The sequence below is a fragment of the Papaver somniferum genome, chromosome 11 (genome assembly GCF_003573695.1).
Source record: "Papaver somniferum cultivar HN1 chromosome 11, ASM357369v1, whole genome shotgun sequence".
Taxonomy (NCBI): Eukaryota; Viridiplantae; Streptophyta; class Magnoliopsida; order Ranunculales; family Papaveraceae; genus Papaver; species Papaver somniferum.
Window position 1 is genome coordinate 125,673,932 of NC_039368.1, and position 17,632 is coordinate 125,691,563.

The 17,632-nt window shown below is 37.0% G+C and overlaps 3 protein-coding genes across 3 annotated transcripts; 1 reads left to right on the top strand and 2 right to left on the bottom strand.

Moving 5' to 3' along the window:
- Positions 1–344: 344 nt before the first annotated feature.
- LOC113323748 lies at positions 345–3,683 on the bottom strand. The gene is made up of 4 exons (XM_026572087.1): positions 3,024–3,683; positions 1,704–2,705; positions 1,016–1,594; positions 345–934 (listed from the first exon to the last, which is right to left on the bottom strand). The coding sequence occupies exons 1-4, from the start codon at positions 3,063–3,065 to the stop codon at positions 833–835; spliced, it is 1,725 nt and encodes a 574-aa protein (XP_026427872.1). The 5' UTR covers positions 3,066–3,683; the 3' UTR covers positions 345–832.
- A 1,457-nt stretch (positions 3,684–5,140) lies between these two features.
- On the top strand, positions 5,141–5,785 carry LOC113325067 (probable E3 ubiquitin-protein ligase XERICO). The gene has a single exon (XM_026573304.1). The coding sequence runs from the start codon at positions 5,141–5,143 to the stop codon at positions 5,783–5,785; it is 645 nt and encodes a 214-aa protein (XP_026429089.1).
- A 658-nt stretch (positions 5,786–6,443) lies between these two features.
- Positions 6,444–8,188, bottom strand: LOC113323296 (28 kDa ribonucleoprotein, chloroplastic-like). Its single transcript, XM_026571583.1, has 4 exons — positions 7,613–8,188; positions 7,395–7,496; positions 6,926–7,240; positions 6,444–6,759 (listed from the first exon to the last, which is right to left on the bottom strand). The coding sequence occupies exons 1-4, from the start codon at positions 8,090–8,092 to the stop codon at positions 6,685–6,687; spliced, it is 972 nt and encodes a 323-aa protein (XP_026427368.1). The 5' UTR covers positions 8,093–8,188; the 3' UTR covers positions 6,444–6,684.
- Positions 8,189–17,632: the final 9,444 nt, after the last annotated feature.

Genomic DNA, 17,632 nt, shown 5'->3' on the forward strand with positions numbered 1-17,632 from the left:
TTCCGGTGAGGTCATCACTGCCAGTTAGCTGCAGAAGTTTTGTTTTGTCTGGCAGTAAGACTTTGTGCAATGGTTGAGTAATTTTACTCCGTGTCCCTCCTTTCGTAGTAGGGTATTAAAATTATTCCAAGTTTGAAATCTCTAATAGAATATGTGCAGAAAACTAGGAGGTTAAAATCCATAGTTCACAGAGGCAGTACAAGTACAGGGAGAGACAGATCTCATCTCCCAATGCTGCTAACTTTAACTTACTTTACTCATTATTTTTTCTATTTTCCCAAAGTCTGTTAAAACCAATGAAAGGAAGGTTAAGACAAAGAAGAAAACAAACAAGATTGTCAAGAAAGAAAAAGAGATAAAAAAGATCATCATTTACAGATGAGTGACGACCAGACCTTTAAGAAAATAAGGTCAACAACACTGACTACTTTAACAGAGTGGGCATCCTTTTTGTGACTTGTGTTGTGGAAGTAGAATCTCAGGTCACAAGATTTTCAGGGTCAGTGCTGGTGGTGGTCCTGCTGCCTGCAACCTACAGGCTACAGCTCCACATTTGCCTTTCCTGCAGCAGCAGCATCACAACTTTTTTCCTGGGTTGTTTTTCTACACTCAGAAATGAAAAAGAAAAAAATCGTCCTATCATCATCCCCTACATGGGTATCAGCAGTGCTCAGCTTCCACCATCTTCTCCCCTGCTCTTTCACCTGGTTAGCAGCAGTCCTACGAAAACATCGGTAAGCAGTGGCTGTTAATGTGCTCCATTTTTTCCTAAAGCCTGGCAGCAAGTCATGTCTTTGCAGGGAGTTAACCAGTAATAATAACATATAGTCAATTAGCTAATCAGATGTAACTGGTTGTTGGTACTGCTAAAAATTTGGTAAACTGCAGTTGCAATCTCATCCGCTGAACCTCCAAGCTTACAATCATCTTCTATCTGCATTTTGAGACCATAATTAGCAATTCAGCAATGATGAATTAGATCACCACATTGAACACAATGACTAAATGTAAATACCTTGAGATTGAAAGAGTAGAGAACCGATTGTTCGAAAGAAGTGACATTAAGGTGTAAGATGGTAAGTCTAAGATCTTGTTCTAATGCAGCAATGACTCTCACCAATTGCCCTGACTTTCTTGGTCCCAAAATTTTCAGGTTCACATGTGTTTGAACCACTACAACTTCAATGTCCACTCCCAACCAAGATGATGGCGATAACAATGACAAAGAGTAGTACTCGTGCTCATTGCTGCTAGTGTGGTTGATGTTATTAGAGCTCGTCATCCTCAATTCATCCTCATTAATCACATCCTCCTCCTCATCTTCTTCCTCGGTATCATTTTTAAGAAACAAGGATGATGAGTAAGAGGTGTACTGGGGCGCCGAGAAGAACCCAAGAAATGGAGCCAATGAGGAATGATTACCGCAGTTTCTGTTCCTCCTGCTCCCCTTATATCCTTTGATACTAACCTTTTCACTGTCATCCTCATCCTCTGAAGAAGTTCTCGTTCTCTTCTTAGCCTCGAGAGAATGTAACAATTGCTCCAGTTCTTTCACAAAATCTATGGCACCTCCTATGATTGAAGCTTGGTCCCCCTAATTGATTTATTCAAATTAACATGTATCAAAATTCAATGAAAGTTATGAGGATTTCAAAGGATGATTCAACGTAATAAGTCGTAAACAGAGCCAGCAACGGGCATACCCTTTGAACGAAAGAGGAAGGCATGAGGGAACGGAGGGCGTTGAGGTGATCATTCATTTGTCTTCTCCTGTTGCGTTCCACAGCAATGTGAGTCATTCTTTGGCTTTCCACTTCTTCTCTATTTTTGTTGGGCCTCGTTCGCTTTCTCTTTTTCTTCTCACGCTCATGTCCACCACCACCACCAGTGGTGGTAGTAGTACTGCTAGTGACTAGTCGGGCAGCTGGCAATGCTTGTTTACTGGCCGATTTTGTGTTTGATGGCGGCATACCATGTGGGCTTATGCAGCTCTCAGTTTCAGCCAAGCAGCACGTGGTGGTGGGGGATGAGACAGTCTTCAAAGACTCCGGTGAAGAATGACTTGGGGGTTCTCCGCCTAATTCTCCATTATCAGTCTTGTTATTCTCATTATTAGCACTCTCAAGATGCAAAGACAAGTAGTAGTAGTCCTGGGCATGATCTTGTTCTAGCTGCTCCATGTGCTCTTGCTCTCCATTCTCCTTGTTATCTTCCGATTTGATAGAGGAATGTGCTTGAGTTTCCACTTTGGTGGCGGTGACACAGCTTTGAGGTTGAAATGCCACTGGCTGGGATGCTTCCAATTTATGAGAATAGTAGTAATCCATCGAGGACTGGTCACTACTACTGCTGCTACCACTAAAATGAGGAATCTGTGTATCCTGTTGATGTTGATGTTGCTGTTGCAATGTGAGTAGCATCTTGAAGTGGGGGTTTAGTGGTGCTGGTGATGGGTCTGAATAATAAGGTGAATCCACACTCTTTAACATCTCCAGAAACGGCATTTTGTCTTCTAAGCTTGTAATTGGGACAGAAAGTGAAAGAGACGACTGTTGATTTGTGTTGGATTCCTCTTGCTGCTGCTGTTCCTCCTGAACTGTGAAGCTTTCTTCCTCTAAATTGAAATATGGTGCTCCATAACTGAAATTGAAACTAGTATTTCCATGGCATTGTTGCAAAACCCCTTCATCCACATTTCCTCCAAACTGTAATAAAAAATCCCCACCACATGAATAACAAACAGGTAAGTAATTAGTCTTCAGGGGAAGAGAGAAGAGTATATTCAAAGTGGAAAAGGCAGAGAGAGGCCGCAGAATGTTAGAGAAAAGAAAAGCAGTAAAAGCAAAGGAGAAGAGAAGAGAGAATGTGAGTCAGAAAAAAGAGGAAAGAATTTCCCTGGCCATGATTGCATTGAATGCCTATGTTGTTTTAGTTAAGAATTAAATGCATGCTCTCCATCTCAAATGGTGAATGAATTCAGAGAAGAAAAACAGGAGGAGGAGGAGGATTAGTTAATAACATACAGCACAGTGGTGGTTGCTGGTGGGTCCTTGGAATTTCTCCATTGAATTGAAGTAACAAACACTGTTGTGTTGTATTTCTAGTAGTAGTAAATGCTCTTGTTGGTGTTGCAGTACTAGTTTTATTATATTCCTCTCCAAACAAGCTCATTAAATTCTTCTGTTGGTGTTTTTATCCTCCATCATCATCAATTCAGCAGCACCACCAACCAGCTCAAGTGATAAATGTTGTGGAACAGACAGATGACCAGCTCAGTGACAAGGAAGAAGCTTATTAATAGTGTACTCCTCCTCTAGCAGTCCTCCATTCTTGAGAATCTGTTGTTGAGCAGAGCAGCATTAAAAAAAAGAGTTGATTGAGTTTTCCAAAGAAGAAGAGAAGAGAAGAGAGTACTGTGGATGCATGAGGTATGTGTATGATGTGTAAGTAATATTGTGATATGTTAGAAAGAGAAACTGGTGAGAGAGAAAGAACAATAAATTATTCAGTGAGACAAAAAAGATGTGTTGTGTTTGTACCAGCCAGTAAAAGCTAGCTTCACAGAGGAGGAAAAAAATATATAATATAATTTACAAGAAAAAAATAAAAATAAAAATAAAATTGATGGAGAGGATATTATTGATTGATGTGAGAAATGAAGGGTGGGGAACTGAAAAAGATACATGGATGGATGATGTGATGAGATAAGAAGAACAAGTGTTTTCAGATTTCCTCTCTCTCTCTCTCTGCAGTAGAGAAAGAGACATATAAAGAGTTGGTAAGAGTGCCTTCCTGCAAGTGAGAGTTACTGCAAGTGAGAAACAAGGCTGGTGGTTGTTTTTGATTTACAAGAAGTTAAATAAACCAACAAAAAAACAATGAATTATTGGTGGTGGGGGAATGGGGATAGAGGTAAAAATGAAATGTATTACTGGTATTCGTATTCTCAGTAGGGTAGTAGTATGATCCAGCACTGAGGAGGACAGACAAACTAAAAAGAAAATTGTTCTTCTACAGAGTCCAGACTTGGAGATTGATATGATATTTATAAATGTTTGTCATCAATATTCCTCCTTTCATCTTTTGATGATGATGATGATCCAGTACTCACACCAGTACTCTGGTCACTCATTCCTGTCTGTCTGGCCTTTCTATTATCTGGCCGTGCTTCGGGCTGTTACCCTTAAGACTACATTATGTCTTAGGTTGTTTGTTTTTTCTGTTGCAACTCAACAGATTCGTCTGAATCCGACTAAAAAACCATTACACAGTGAGGTTATAGAAAACAAATCAAATCCAGTCGGGCAGCAAGTGAGTCCAAGTCAGATCTTGAATCAGACATCTCAATTTAAAAACAGAAACGAGTCAGGTTCAGATCCAAACAAGCACAACGCTTTTAAGCATCATTTTCCATTAGTTAAAAGAGAATTGACTAAATTGCTAGAAAACCCTACTAAACTAGATTCTTTGACCAGTTTTCTTCTGCGGTGAACTAACGCATAGTATAGCTTAATTAGCTAGGAGAACTTCCTTTTGAGCCCTTGATACAATTCTTATTGTTTCTCCTTTTTGACAAAACAACTGGCTCGCATTTGACGACACCGAGACCGTCCATATCAGAGATGATTCCATGATCTTTGGGAGGGAGGGAGTGAGGGAAGGAGAGATGGTGAAAAGGTTGGATGATTAAAAATTTAAAAGCAAATTCTACTTTGTTATATTTTTATTTCAGGATTCTTATAACAAATACTAAGTAACTAGCTACTTTCTGATCATTGGCACTTCTATATAGCATACTAGTACTGAGCAGCCTAGTAACATATTATAAAACCGTACCAAAGTAAGTGAAGGCTAATAAATGTAGCTTCAAATAACAATTGCAACACACAAAAGTTGGAGATATTATTTCGGAATCTAACACTTTTGTTGCTAAAGCATTTAAGCCCTTCATGATGAAGAAAGACAACTACCCACCACCACCCCTTATTGCTCTAGTTGCAGTTCAAGTCTGGTATAAAAATACCTGCAGCGTTTCCATTCACTTCACTTGTGAAATTTTGCTTACAGTGAGCAAACACAGGCGACTTCCTGATTCTATTCTTTTTCTTCTTCCTCTACAGGAAACCAACAGCTACATATAATGGGTTTCCTTTGTGTTGGTGATATTCAACTGCCGTTAGTAAAGGTATTGGCAGGTCTACTAAAGCTAATAGCAGTGGAAGTGAAATCCATAGTCATGGTGGTTCTATTTCATATGGGTTTACCTCTATTCGTCGTTGATAACAGTATTAGTCATCAACTCCGTACAGATGAAGATTTTATCATCTCAGCTGATAATGCTATTCTGCCTTTCCCAGTCACAATGGAACCTGGTATCCTAGATGAAATCAAGAAAAGGCTTCCAGTACTAGAATTCGGTGATTTTCTTGATGCCTCATTAGCATCAGGCGAAGGTCAAGGTGACTACTACTACTCAGACTCGTTAGAGTCATCATCAGAATCAGAGACGATTTGTGCAGTGTGTATGAATTGTATGGACAGAAGTCATGAGATGCGAAAACTATCAAATTGCTGTCATGTGTTTCACAGAGAGTGCCTTGATAAGTGGGTTGACCAAAACCAGGTCACCTGTCCACTGTGTAGATCTAACCTACTTCCCCACTCTCACCATCATGAGCAATTTACTAGTAGTGCAGAGGAAACAAGCAGTGTTAATGAGGAACATAGTCGAGATGCATGGCTGGTGGAGAGGATTTGTTACCTATTCGGCGAGGATCTTTTCTGACAATATTCCTTACACCACAAGCTTGTAACTGTCAACAACTGCATAAAGATTAGAAGATTATTCAAAATTCTTTCGTAGACATTCGTTTAACAACATTATGTATAGATTATCAATGTTGCATCCAGTTCCTTCATATATTCTTTCAGTCGCGAATTTGCTAAATTTGAAATAAAATGATAATATGTAGTTATCTTAAATATACTTAGAGAAGCAGGATCACAACAACTGCAAAAATTGATTTAGAAGATCAAAGTAAACTTTACTCGACAAATAAGAAACTAACATAAAAATGTTTAAATGAGAAAGACATTACAGAGAAGATCGGGTCTATACAACAATGACATACAGAAAATAGATACAAATGAGTAATCGAATGCTTGATTTGGTTTTGAGGTTTTACAGATATTTACCTGGAAAAGGAAGAGTGTTCAGCTTTGTTCTGTCCTTCCTCCACCATCATAATCTCCTACAGTAGATACACTGAGCGCCAGATTTTCATCTTCATACCACGAATAATTAACTGCAAACTTGTTACTACTATGCAATAGCTGTTAACCACCCATTGTTTTTACCCCTGACTAATAGAAGCGAACAGCTGATGACACATAAAATCTATGAAACCTGGACTGGATAGTAATCAAAGCAGTGACATTTTGAATGTATAATCTTCCCAATTCTGATTTCCTACTTACGAGTTAAAACAATGTATATTCCAAGCTAAGGCAGACAAAAATGTCTTCTTCTCCTTTGCTTTAAGCTATGCAGTACTGAACTTGATCATAGCTAACAAACAAATTGTACAGCTAGATTTGAGATTCATCAAAAAGAGATTACATTTAGGCCTCCTTAAGTCAGTATACTTCATAAAGTTACAAAACTTCAGAATTTACACAATTCATTTATGGCTCACTGGAGTCACTGCTCGTGCTAGGCTTTACGACTTGTCTCACCGTCATTTTGCGACCTTGAAGTTCCTGCACATAATCAATAAAGAACCAATTTACTACCAGAAAGAAAAATAAACAAGAAAAAGCTATGAAGTAATTAGAAGGCATGAGGTAAACCATCTACACGTACAAACGACGATAAGACAGCCAAATCAGAATGTACACGCCTGCAAAAAAGTTTTATATTACTTACTGTTCCATTGGCACCCGCAATTGCAGTCTCACACTCACTAGCTGTAGAGAATGAAAGGAAGGCATAAACTCGATTCTTTCCGGCCTTGCGGTCGTATAATACCCTTGTACTAACCACAGTTCCGAATTGGCCAAAATGAATCTTCAGCTCCTCAGGTTTCACTGACCAAGCAAGATTCCCGACATATATCTTGTGAGGGGTCTCAAAGATCATAACAGTACTATTATTCTTTTTCTTCTTCTTAGCTGCCTCAAGAACTCTTTTTACAACCATAGCATTTGAGAATTTCACTCTCATTTCGCGGCCATCAACATCCTAACAGCAATAACAATTGAAACAAGCAGTCAAAAACTGAACACAATTGGCATCAAAACATAACCCAATTGAACAAATTGATTTCATAAAATAGATACCAGTAATAAATCAGAAACAGTAAGAGTGAATTTTGTAAAATGTTTGAATTCAATACCGATCCATCGAGAGCCATAATTGCAGCTTTAGCTTCTGCAAGGGAACTCATTACTACATAACTCCAACCTTTACTTATCCCGGTCTCAGCATTCCTTGCAACCTGAAAACCCCCCATAAATTCTCTATAATGTATCATCAAATTTCAATCATTTCAATCAAGAGCAATTAAGTACAATGCAAACAAGGGCAAATCTGTAGTATGCAATTGGAAATTACCTCAATTGATTGAATGGGTCCGTAAGGCTTGAACATCTCAGTAAGCTCAGAGTCCCCAACACTTCTAGGGAGATTGCAGACATAAAGTTCAAAAGGCGGTCTTTGAACAATAGTTCCCTCCACCTTAGCTAGTTGTGACAAAGTAGCAGTAGCTGACTGGTCTCCATCTTTGCCTACTTCTTCTTCGGTGGTAGTAGCAGTACTGGTGACTTCTGAAGCCAACACTCTAAAATTCCTAAATTTATTGGCAATGGGCAAAATATCCACAGTGTTATTAATGGGGGAGGAGGAGAAAAGGATTGCAGCATAAGGGTTGTGGAGCAGAGAAGAAGAGGAAGAAGGGCGTGTTGATGATGATAATGAGGTGAGAATGGTTCTATTTTTGGGGGATGGATAAGAAGATGTATTTTTAGTTGTAGTGGTGGTGGTTTTGAAGATTAATAAGCTTCCAGCAACGGCAGCAGCAGCAGTATTTGCCATTGGGGACGGATTGAGGTGGAGAGAGAAGAGAAGGTTTTTGGTTAATTTGGAAATGGATAAGATGAGAAACTGAGAGAGAAACAAAGCAAGGGAATGAAATGGAAGGCGAGAGGAGGAAGAAAGAATGATAAGATTGCTTGGGCCTGCCTGTATACTGCCTCCAATCGCTGGACTAAAACTAGGCCCAATTCTGACTTTTTACAGGCGGGCATATATAATCCAGGCGGGCATATATAATCCAGGTTAATTGGAATTGGATAAGATGAGAAACTGAGAGGGATAGGGGTGAGCATTTGGCCCGTAATCCGTGGATTTAACCGGGACCAACCGTATTTTTGCGGATAGTTGCCCAAATCGTTCACTAATGGATTGGATGCGGATGTAAATTTTGGAATCCGACGGATTACGAATTAGGTCCGGATGCAACCTTGAAAATTCGCTGGACATCCATAACCGTTAGATTAAGGAATTTATATAGCTTTTAGAAAATATATAGATAAATTTAGAATTCTTAAGGTGTTTGCTTGGAGTGTTGTTCAAGGCACTTTTATATTTATATACATATATAGAATGTGTAGAATCTATAAGAAATCGTCAATGTTGGTTTTATTTTTTCATTATAAATTATAATTAAAACAAATCCATTGGATTATCTGTACCCAATCTGTTCATCGCTGCATCCATTGAATGCAAATTTGTTGGATGTTGGATTGGATGCCGATGCCAAATTTAAAATCCGTAATTAATTGGATTGGGTGCAGATGAGGTAAAAACCGGTCCATACTGGCCCATATTCACCCCTAGAAAGAGATACAAATGAAATGGAAGGCAAGAGGATTGCTTGGGCCTTTCTGTATCAGAGGTTTCTATTGTATCATTTTTACCTCTATGTGATTCCTTTTGAAGCATATACTCGGGAGGTGTTGTAGTGGAGAACTTCAAAATAGACTCCTCATTCATTAGATAAAGAAAATCTCCCAGATTTAATGATCTGCCGCCGAACGTATTCACTAGTGAATGTTCGCAGTGTATCGATGATTTTCATGTGGGTGCAATCTTTGAAATCCAACAAAGTTTGTGTAACGGAAATTGAAAATATGAGTTCAACGGATAAAGATTCAACCCACTTGAAAATTTTGAGACTTTTTGACACCCAACTTGAGGAACTGGGATTTTAAATTTTTGGAACAAATCTGAATTTTTTTCTTTTTTTTACCAAACAAATGTTAATCGATCTTTGCCAATCGCTTAAGAGCAAGTCTTATGGTGGAATCCAAACTATTCCAAGTGTGGAAAAATCATGGAATGTTAAGTCTAGTGGCTTCCAAGTTGGGGTCTTCCACAGAAAATCCAAGCAAGGTTCCACGATTTCGTGGAAGGGTTCGTGGAATCCATCTGAACGCAAATAAGAATAGCGCTAAAAAAACACCATTAAGAATTGCGTTTTTTTTTTTATCCGTAGATTTAAAATGAGTTGTTGAAATCTAACGGCTGAGAAAAAAGCTTCATTCTTAATAGCGTTTTTTTAGCTTCATTCTTAATTGCGTTTTTTTAGCTCCATTAAGGATAGCGTTTCAACTATTCCACCATTACACTTGCGCTTCCATCCACAGTTCCAAGTGCTGAGGTGGCGTGGAAGATGGAAGATGGATGGATTCCACCATAAGACTTGCTCTAATAAGTAGACAAACATACTCTTATTTTACGGGCCATTGAATCTGTCAAACTAGGTTATTGTTTCAGATATCATTGTTGAAATTTATTGAAACCGAACAAATGATATAAATATAAAAACAACGGCTCCTCTCTCCCTTCTCTCCTAATTTCAACGGCTATTTTCCTTCATCTTTCTCTTGAATAGAATCAATCAAGTATGCTTCTAATGGATTGTGAGTAGTCTTTTTTACCTGTGTTCTTCTCTGAGCTGGAGGGGAATGCATGACGGGAAGGAGTGATGGATGATTCTGATGGATATAAAAACTTGACATGAATACGTGTGGTATTGCAATTCAGGGGCTGGGTCATTTAGGAATAGTAAATCATATTTTCATCATGCATATCATTAGAACGTAGAAAATCATATCATCAGCATTCACCCTTATAGTTTATATTAATTCCATACATCGTCGGAATCTCTTGGTTGGATCTCCCTCTTTCTCTTTCAACCTGCTTAGTTAGTCTCTATCTCTATCCTGAGAGAGATCATCTCAGGATCCTATAATCCTTTTTTCCGATTTGTCTTCTTCTTTTGTTGTCTGAGCTTCCTCTACCTCTTCCCGGTCTCTCTTTCTCCTTTAAAGTAACTATGGATACACCTCTTTTTTTTGTCATTGTTATTGTCTTGGAATCCGATTACTTCTCTCCAATTTCTAGACCCCTTTAGTTATGTATGAAGTCCATCAGTGATACACTGGTTTTTTGAAGTTTTTTAGTATTGGATTTAATCTGACAGTTTTTCTTCTATTTGGATGAAATTTTTGCTCTTTGGATAGAGGGGTATTTAGTTCTTCTAATTTTAATCTGACAGTTCTTCTTCAGACCACTATCATGTTAAATAAAAAACTCGAAGTAAATTGAAATATCTGGAAATTTAAGGCTTAGAAAGTAGTAAAACTTAAATACAGGCTAGATTCACTTCATTTGCTTTCCTGTGTAGAAGCAGGTCAATCAAAGGTAACAAATAACGATGTTGCCAACATAAGGAAAGAAGAAAAAAAACAAGACATATATAAATTTTAGATTTCTTCATAGTTGGAGCCTTAAGTAGAGCTCCGGTTGGTTTATATGGCTATTTCACCCCTTGCTTCAGCTGCTTCGGCGGCTTCATAATTTCCCTTTCCCTTATTCCAGTTGTACCTTGCCTCCATCCGTCGAGCATAGCTATACCCGAATCCTGGTGGCATTTCGCTACTCAATATTGCTGAGTCAATAGGTAAACCGAGTGTTATGCACCTTTCAGTCTCAGCTCTTATCTTGTCGCCCAAGCTCTCTTTGATTGTGGGACTTAGATTACAATAAGCCAAATACTTGACCTGTTCTGTATGAAGAAACAAGTTAGTACCACACAAATAACAGAAATAGTAGTGTAACCTGTGGAGATGATCATCTCTACATCGAGTAATCCGAGTAGTTGAAATAGGTGCTCCTTCAGGAATATGATCATGGTTACACATAGGAAAATCCATTTGAAGATAGTTACAAATATTGGAAGTTTAATAGAAAATCTTAAAAGAAAGAAATAGTTGAAGTGGATTAGAATTCTAAGAAGAACCACCTTTTTATAAGCTAATATCTAGTCTCTTCTCTTTGCTGATCCCTTTGAATTCTTGGTTAATCCCTGATTCTCGTGATTATCGACATTTATTGTTTCACTAAGGGTGTACGCCTTCTCCTTGCTTCTCTGCTACCTTGTCAATGCTTTTCATCTTCTCTTGCTTTTTCAGTCTTAATTAACCTAGGATGTGCGGCAGAATAGATTTAGACTTCTGATCTTCTTATTTCATTAGGTGACTCCTATGTGAGAGCTTTAATTTGAATTTAGGCTAGGATTAGACGTAATAGGACTCTAGAATGCTATGTTTTGCATGCAACCTATTTCTGTCTTGCTTTGTCAATATTAATTGTGGCTTTTTATCCCTTCCCCGGTGGTCTTTTCAAAAAAAAAAGCTTATGCGAGGTATCTTTGTACCGCTAAAATTAAAATATACCTCTTTCTCTACTTTGATCTAAAGTTGTTTTTTCTTAAAAAAAAGGAAAATCTTTTTCATTCTGATAGTCAACAAAAACCTTACCTCGTACCTTGTTGTCAAAACGTCCTCCTTGCTTCTTGTTGTCGAGTTCTTATTGGTTCCTGAATAGGTTTTTTTCTTTTCTTGATTTTTGGACGATCACGGATGTTTTGGCTTGTATAAACAACTTGGATAGAGTACAAACCATCTATTTAAGCTCTTTGTATCAAGTTTAGTTCTTATTCTTGTGTCTCTTCTTCTTCTATTTCTCTTCATTATGAGTGAAAATTTTAACCTTTACAGACATCTTAGTGGTCTATCTCTTGCTCAGAGAATGGCTAACCATAGTAACATTGGTCTTTTACCAACCCCTCCTTCTTTCATTAGGGATTTTGGTATCAAAGATTATAGTATATTAACTAGAGTTTTCTCCACTGTTGTTTTAAAGCAGTGGGAAGTAAGAGGAGCTCTTAATAACTTTTGGAACAATCAAATAACTTTTCAAATTAGGGAAATAGATCCAAATTTATTCATTATTACTTTTAGGAAAAAGGAGGATTTTCATTGGATATCATCGAATGGTCCGTGGTACCCTTTTGGCAATATGATGGCTGCAACAACTGCTTATCAAGGAATGAGAATTTCAACTGATCTGGTTAAAGAAATACCTATTTGGGCTTTTATCTTAAATACTAAGTCTGAACACCGTGCAAAGGAAATGCTAAGCTTAATTGCTGGAAAGGTAGGCCAGGTGGCCAAAATTTGTACTGGTATGGAATCACCTGACTTAATACCAAGAGTACTTATGTGGGTTAACATAGAAAAACCTCTTATTAACCATTTACTGGTTAAGGTATATAATTACCCTGTAACATCCATTTATTTCAACTATATCAACTTACCTTCAAAATTATGTACCTATTGTCTGAGATTAGGACACAAAGTTGGTGATTGTTCAATTTTACTAGGGAAAGCTTTAGAGGATATTTATGATATAACTGGTAACTCTCCATACCCAAGTAATGACATGAATTGGCTTAATGATGTGCTAGTCCAAGTATGGAATCCTAAAGATAATTTCGATCATACTGGAGCTCCAGTTCCAGTACAGGAATATCTCAATCAACCTGGAGTGAAGGAAACTTTTCACGACATCTTTAGAACGTATGTGGATGAAGAACCGGATCTTAGAGATAATGAGCATGAGAACCTACACATTGTGCAACCATCTCTTGGTGCGATTGTTCATCCGTCTAACTCCTATAATGTGTTAGGTCCTTTTATCATTACTGAATATTCTTCATCTGCCTCAGATGAAGACATGCCGTTAGCCTCCTCTTCGGAGTTGGGAAAGAGAACCTTCCCATACAACCTGCCTGAGAATTTTATACCTATACCTTCATCGGATGAATCGTTCCGATCTGCGAACTCGGAAACTTTCCGAGTTTTGGCGGAAATGGAAACGGGTCCCATGGCTACTCTTGAAGTCGGATCCGGGTCGGATTCTCCAGACCCGGTACCAAATAATGATTCCCCATCTTTATCTGATAATAATATCTCTATTTCAAGAAGACTATCTTTTTCTTCGCCTTTTTTGGGGGATTCTCTTGAATCCCTAATTTCACCTTATGTTCCAGTGAGCTCTGAAATGAACTCAATGGATTACATCTTGCATTCATCATGCATATCATCATCATTTAATACTCCATTGACACAACCTAAGTCAGCTTTCAAAATCTCAGTACCTGATTGTATTTCTTCTTCATCTTCTGAACATTTATGTTCAATTCCCTCTAATGACGGAAAGATCTTAGAAGTTCATCAGTATGGTTCCAATACGGCGAATCATAAGTCAAGCTCAAGTACTTATCATCCAATTCCTTTCCCTGAGTTGTCTCCCCAAAAGCAACAAGAGGAGAAACAGGTATCACTCTCCCCTAATCTAAGTTTTTTTCATTTTTTCTTCTGCATTCTGATTTCATTTAAAATATTCCTCATTGCTGCTTTCAATAAAATTAAACTGCAATACTTTTAGTTGATTTCTTTTAGTGTTATATCTCTGCTATACTTGTTATTCAATAATTTAGGGAAACTATGAAGTTAATAGCTTGGAATGTGCAGGGTTGTGGAAACCCATTCACTAAAAAACATCTCAAACAAATAATTGATATAGAAAAACCTGAAATTCTGTTCGTGTCTGAAACTAAATCACAAAGGCATCTAGTTAGATCTTTATTAAAAGATTACCCTAATATACATATAGTTGATCCCATAGGAAAGGCAGGAGGTTTAGCCATAGGTTTTGCTTTTGAAATTGTACAATGTAATATAAATATGATAAATATCTTAGTACAAACTAATCAGGAATCTAAGAAGTGTCTCTTGACATGCTTTTATGGTAGTCCTTATCCAAATACTAAGCTTACAGCATGGGATTTAATTTCAGAAATCTCTGAACAAGTAGATAAATACTCTACCCCTTGGATTCTATTAGGAGATATGAATGTGATTTTTAGTCAAGAGGAAAAATGTGGTGGTCTCCCTTTTAAGAAATCAGATAGTGAATACTATCAAAATATACTTAATAATGCTGGTTTAATAGATATAGGGTTCACTGGATATGAATTCACTTGGAACAACCAAAGAGACAGGGAAGCTAACATAAAGGAAAGACTAGATAGAGCAGTAACAAACAATGATTGGAACCATCAATTTCAAAATGCTTCTCTTACTCATCTAGTTGCCATAGGTTCAGACCATAGTCCAATTGCTCTTATTCTTGATTCTAAAGCCTTTAAAAATAAACATACCTTTAAATACTATGATACATGGCAAAAGGAACAGTCATGTATCCAAACTATTAAAGACACATGAAAATTTAGTCTGTCAGAGGAAATTCCCTCTATTTCCCTTATAACAAACCTTCAAGAATTGCAGCACAACTTGGAATTCTGGAAAAAAACATTTTTGGAAAACCTACTAAAAAAATTAGGAAAGTATTACATCAGATAGATATGCTCAATGGTTCTAGTCATGTATATAGAAAAGAAGAGAAGATAAAAGATAAACTATTCTTGTTAGAAAAGTTGTATGATACACAAGAAGCGATTGCAAAACAGCAATCAAGAGATAATATGGTCAATTTAGGAGAGAGGAATACAAAATTCTTCCATACTAAAACTCTAAAGAGAAGGAAATGGAACAATATAAAATGTATCAAACAAAGTAATGGAGAAATAACTTTCAAAAGAGATGAAATCAAGAACACCTTGAAAGAATTCTACTTAAACCTATTTTCAGAAGATAATAGAGACCATACTAAGGATGTAGACCTTTTTACCAACATTAGTCCTACTATTTCTGAAGAAGGAAACTCTCATCTAAATGCCATTCCGTCCTCTGAAGAAATCAGAGTTGTCCTAAAAAAATTAAAACCTAATAAATCCCATGGACCAGATGGATTCCCAGTAAGTTTCTTTAAGATGAACTGGGACATTGTAGGGGAACAAGTAATCGACACAATACATGATTTTTTTAGAACAGGAGAGCTAAATCCAGAGTTCAATAAGACCTTTCTCTTCCTTATCCCTAAAAACAGGCACCCTAATGACCCAAGTCAGTTCAGACCAATAGGGCTCTGCAATACTGTTTATAAGATTATAGCAAAAATTCTAGCAAATAGAATTAAACCTCACTTAGATTCTCTAATATCTCAATTCCAAGCTGCCTTTTTGACAAACAGAAAAATATCAGATAATATTATCATATCTCAGGAAATTATTCATTCTTTCAAGAAAAAGAAAATTAAGCATGCTGGGATGGGGATCAAGATTGATATGTCAAAGGCCTTCGACAGAGTCAATTGGGATTTCCTTATAAATGCGCTTAAAGCCTTTAGCTTTGATCAAAACTTCTACAATCTAATTAGGATATGTATTTCCAAAACCTCTATTGTTGTCATGTTTAATGGATGTCATGGAGATTTTTTCAATCCTACTAGAGGTCTTAGGCAGGGTGATCCCCTTTCACCTTATCTCTTTATAATTTGTATGGAAATCTTCTCTAGAAATCTAATTATGGCAGAGGAAAAGAAGGAAATTCATGGAATAAAAATAACTCCTAGTAATAGCTCCATATCCCACCTATTTTTTGTCGATGATTGTTTACTGTTCATTAGGGATGATCTGAAAGAATATCATAAAATCTTAAGTTTAATAGACACCTTTAGCAAAGCTTCAGGGCAGCTTATCAATTTTGATAAATCTGGAAAATTTTTTAGCAAGAAAGTCCAACCAAAGCATCAAAGAATGATTAGTAAGATCCTTAAAATCAAACATATTGACCTGAAAGATTCTTATCTAGGAACACCTCTATTTGTAGATAAAACCAAAATAAAACAGTTTGAAAGCATAATAGAAAAAATGGAACACATAATACAAGGTTGGGTAGGAAATTTTTTTGCTCAGTCCAGTAAAATGGTGCTAAATAAAGCAACCTTAGCTAACTTGGCCAGCTATCAAATGAGTTGCTTTATTCTGCCAAAAAAGATAACCAATAAAATAGATGCTCTACAAAGAGATTTCTGGTGGGGGAAAGAAACAAATTACAAAGGATACTATCCAAAATCTTATTCATGCCTGTGCAAACTAATTAGTAAAGGAGGGCTAGGTTTTAAAAATGCACATAAATTCAATTTAGCTCTTATAGCTAAACTAGCGTGGAGAATCATGACAAAACCACATGCTCTTTGGGTTACACAACTAAAGTCAAGATACTTCAAGAGAAACTCTGCTTTTAGAGCTAAAATCCCTTCCTCTAGCTCTTGGATGTGGAAATGTATCTACAAAGGAATAATTTTAGTTGAACAAAACAGTATTTGGGAAATAGGTGATGGAATGAAAGTCAATATATGGGAGGATAACTGGATTCCTGATGTATCTGAAAAACTTAAACAATACAAGACCAGTAATAACTCATCAGTAAACCTGGTTAGAGACCTAATAGATACTGATACAAAAAGATGGAATGCAACCTTAATTCACTCTTTATTCCATAGAGATATAGCTCAAAAAATCTGCAACATTAGATTTGAAAAGAAAGATACTCTGAGATGGCTTCTAACAAGATCTAGAAAGTTCACTGTGAAATCCATGTATTATAAGTTAAATGAAAAAACCATAAATTACTATAACTTAGGGCAGCCTGATACTTTTTGGAAGAAACTTTGGGCTACACAAACATCCCAGCGGATAAAAATTTTTGCTTGGAAGTGTCTTCAAGATGCTGTGTCAACTAATGTTAAACTGTCTAGGTTTAAGGATATTTATTCTTCTTGTTCCTTTGGATGCAATGAACATGAAACAATAGAACATCTATGCTTACACTGCAAGTTTGCGCAAGCTGTGTGGGCAACTGACCCACATCCTGTAGATATACAGTTTAACATAAATACAACTTTCTTTAATATCTTTAAGGAAAGTCTTGAAGAAGGAAACCCTCAGATACCTATAGAAATAATAATGACCAAAATATGGTTCATATGGAAGGAAAGATGTTATAGAGCTTTTGATAACCAACAACAAACACATCAAGAAGTAGCTGTGGAGATACAAAGACATCTAGCATACTGGCACAAAGAGAAGTACACAGTCAAAAGAAAAGACCTGATAAGAGGAAACACTAGTAACAATATATGGAAACTTCCAGAACCACATTATCATAAACTAAATCTGGATGCTGCCTGGATTTCTTGTAATACCCAGCAGGCTTTGTTATAATCTTTAGAAATGATGCAGGTGAATTTATTCAAGGA

Excerpts from the sequence above, each read along its gene's own strand:
- LOC113323296 (XM_026571583.1), bottom strand. The coding sequence starts at position 8,092 with ATGGCAAATACTGCTGCTGCTGCCGTTGCTGGAAGCTTATTAATCTTC. Across the intron at positions 7,497-7,612 it reads GACCCATTCAATCAATTGAG|GTTGCAAGGAATGCTGAGAC; the intron begins GTAATTTCCAAT and ends GGGGGTTTTCAG. Across the intron at positions 7,241-7,394 it reads TTATGGCTCTCGATGGATCG|GATGTTGATGGCCGCGAAAT; the intron begins GTATTGAATTCA and ends TATTGCTGTTAG.
- LOC113325067 (XM_026573304.1), top strand. The coding sequence starts at position 5,141 with ATGGGTTTCCTTTGTGTTGGTGATATTCAACTGCCGTTAGTAAAGGTA.
- LOC113323748 (XM_026572087.1), bottom strand. The coding sequence starts at position 3,065 with ATGGAGAAATTCCAAGGACCCACCAGCAACCACCACTGTGCT. Across the intron at positions 2,706-3,023 it reads CCAGCAACCACCACTGTGCT|TTTGGAGGAAATGTGGATGA; the intron begins GTATGTTATTAA and ends TTTTTATTACAG. Across the intron at positions 935-1,015 it reads TCTACTCTTTCAATCTCAAG|ATAGAAGATGATTGTAAGCT; the intron begins GTATTTACATTT and ends CTCAAAATGCAG.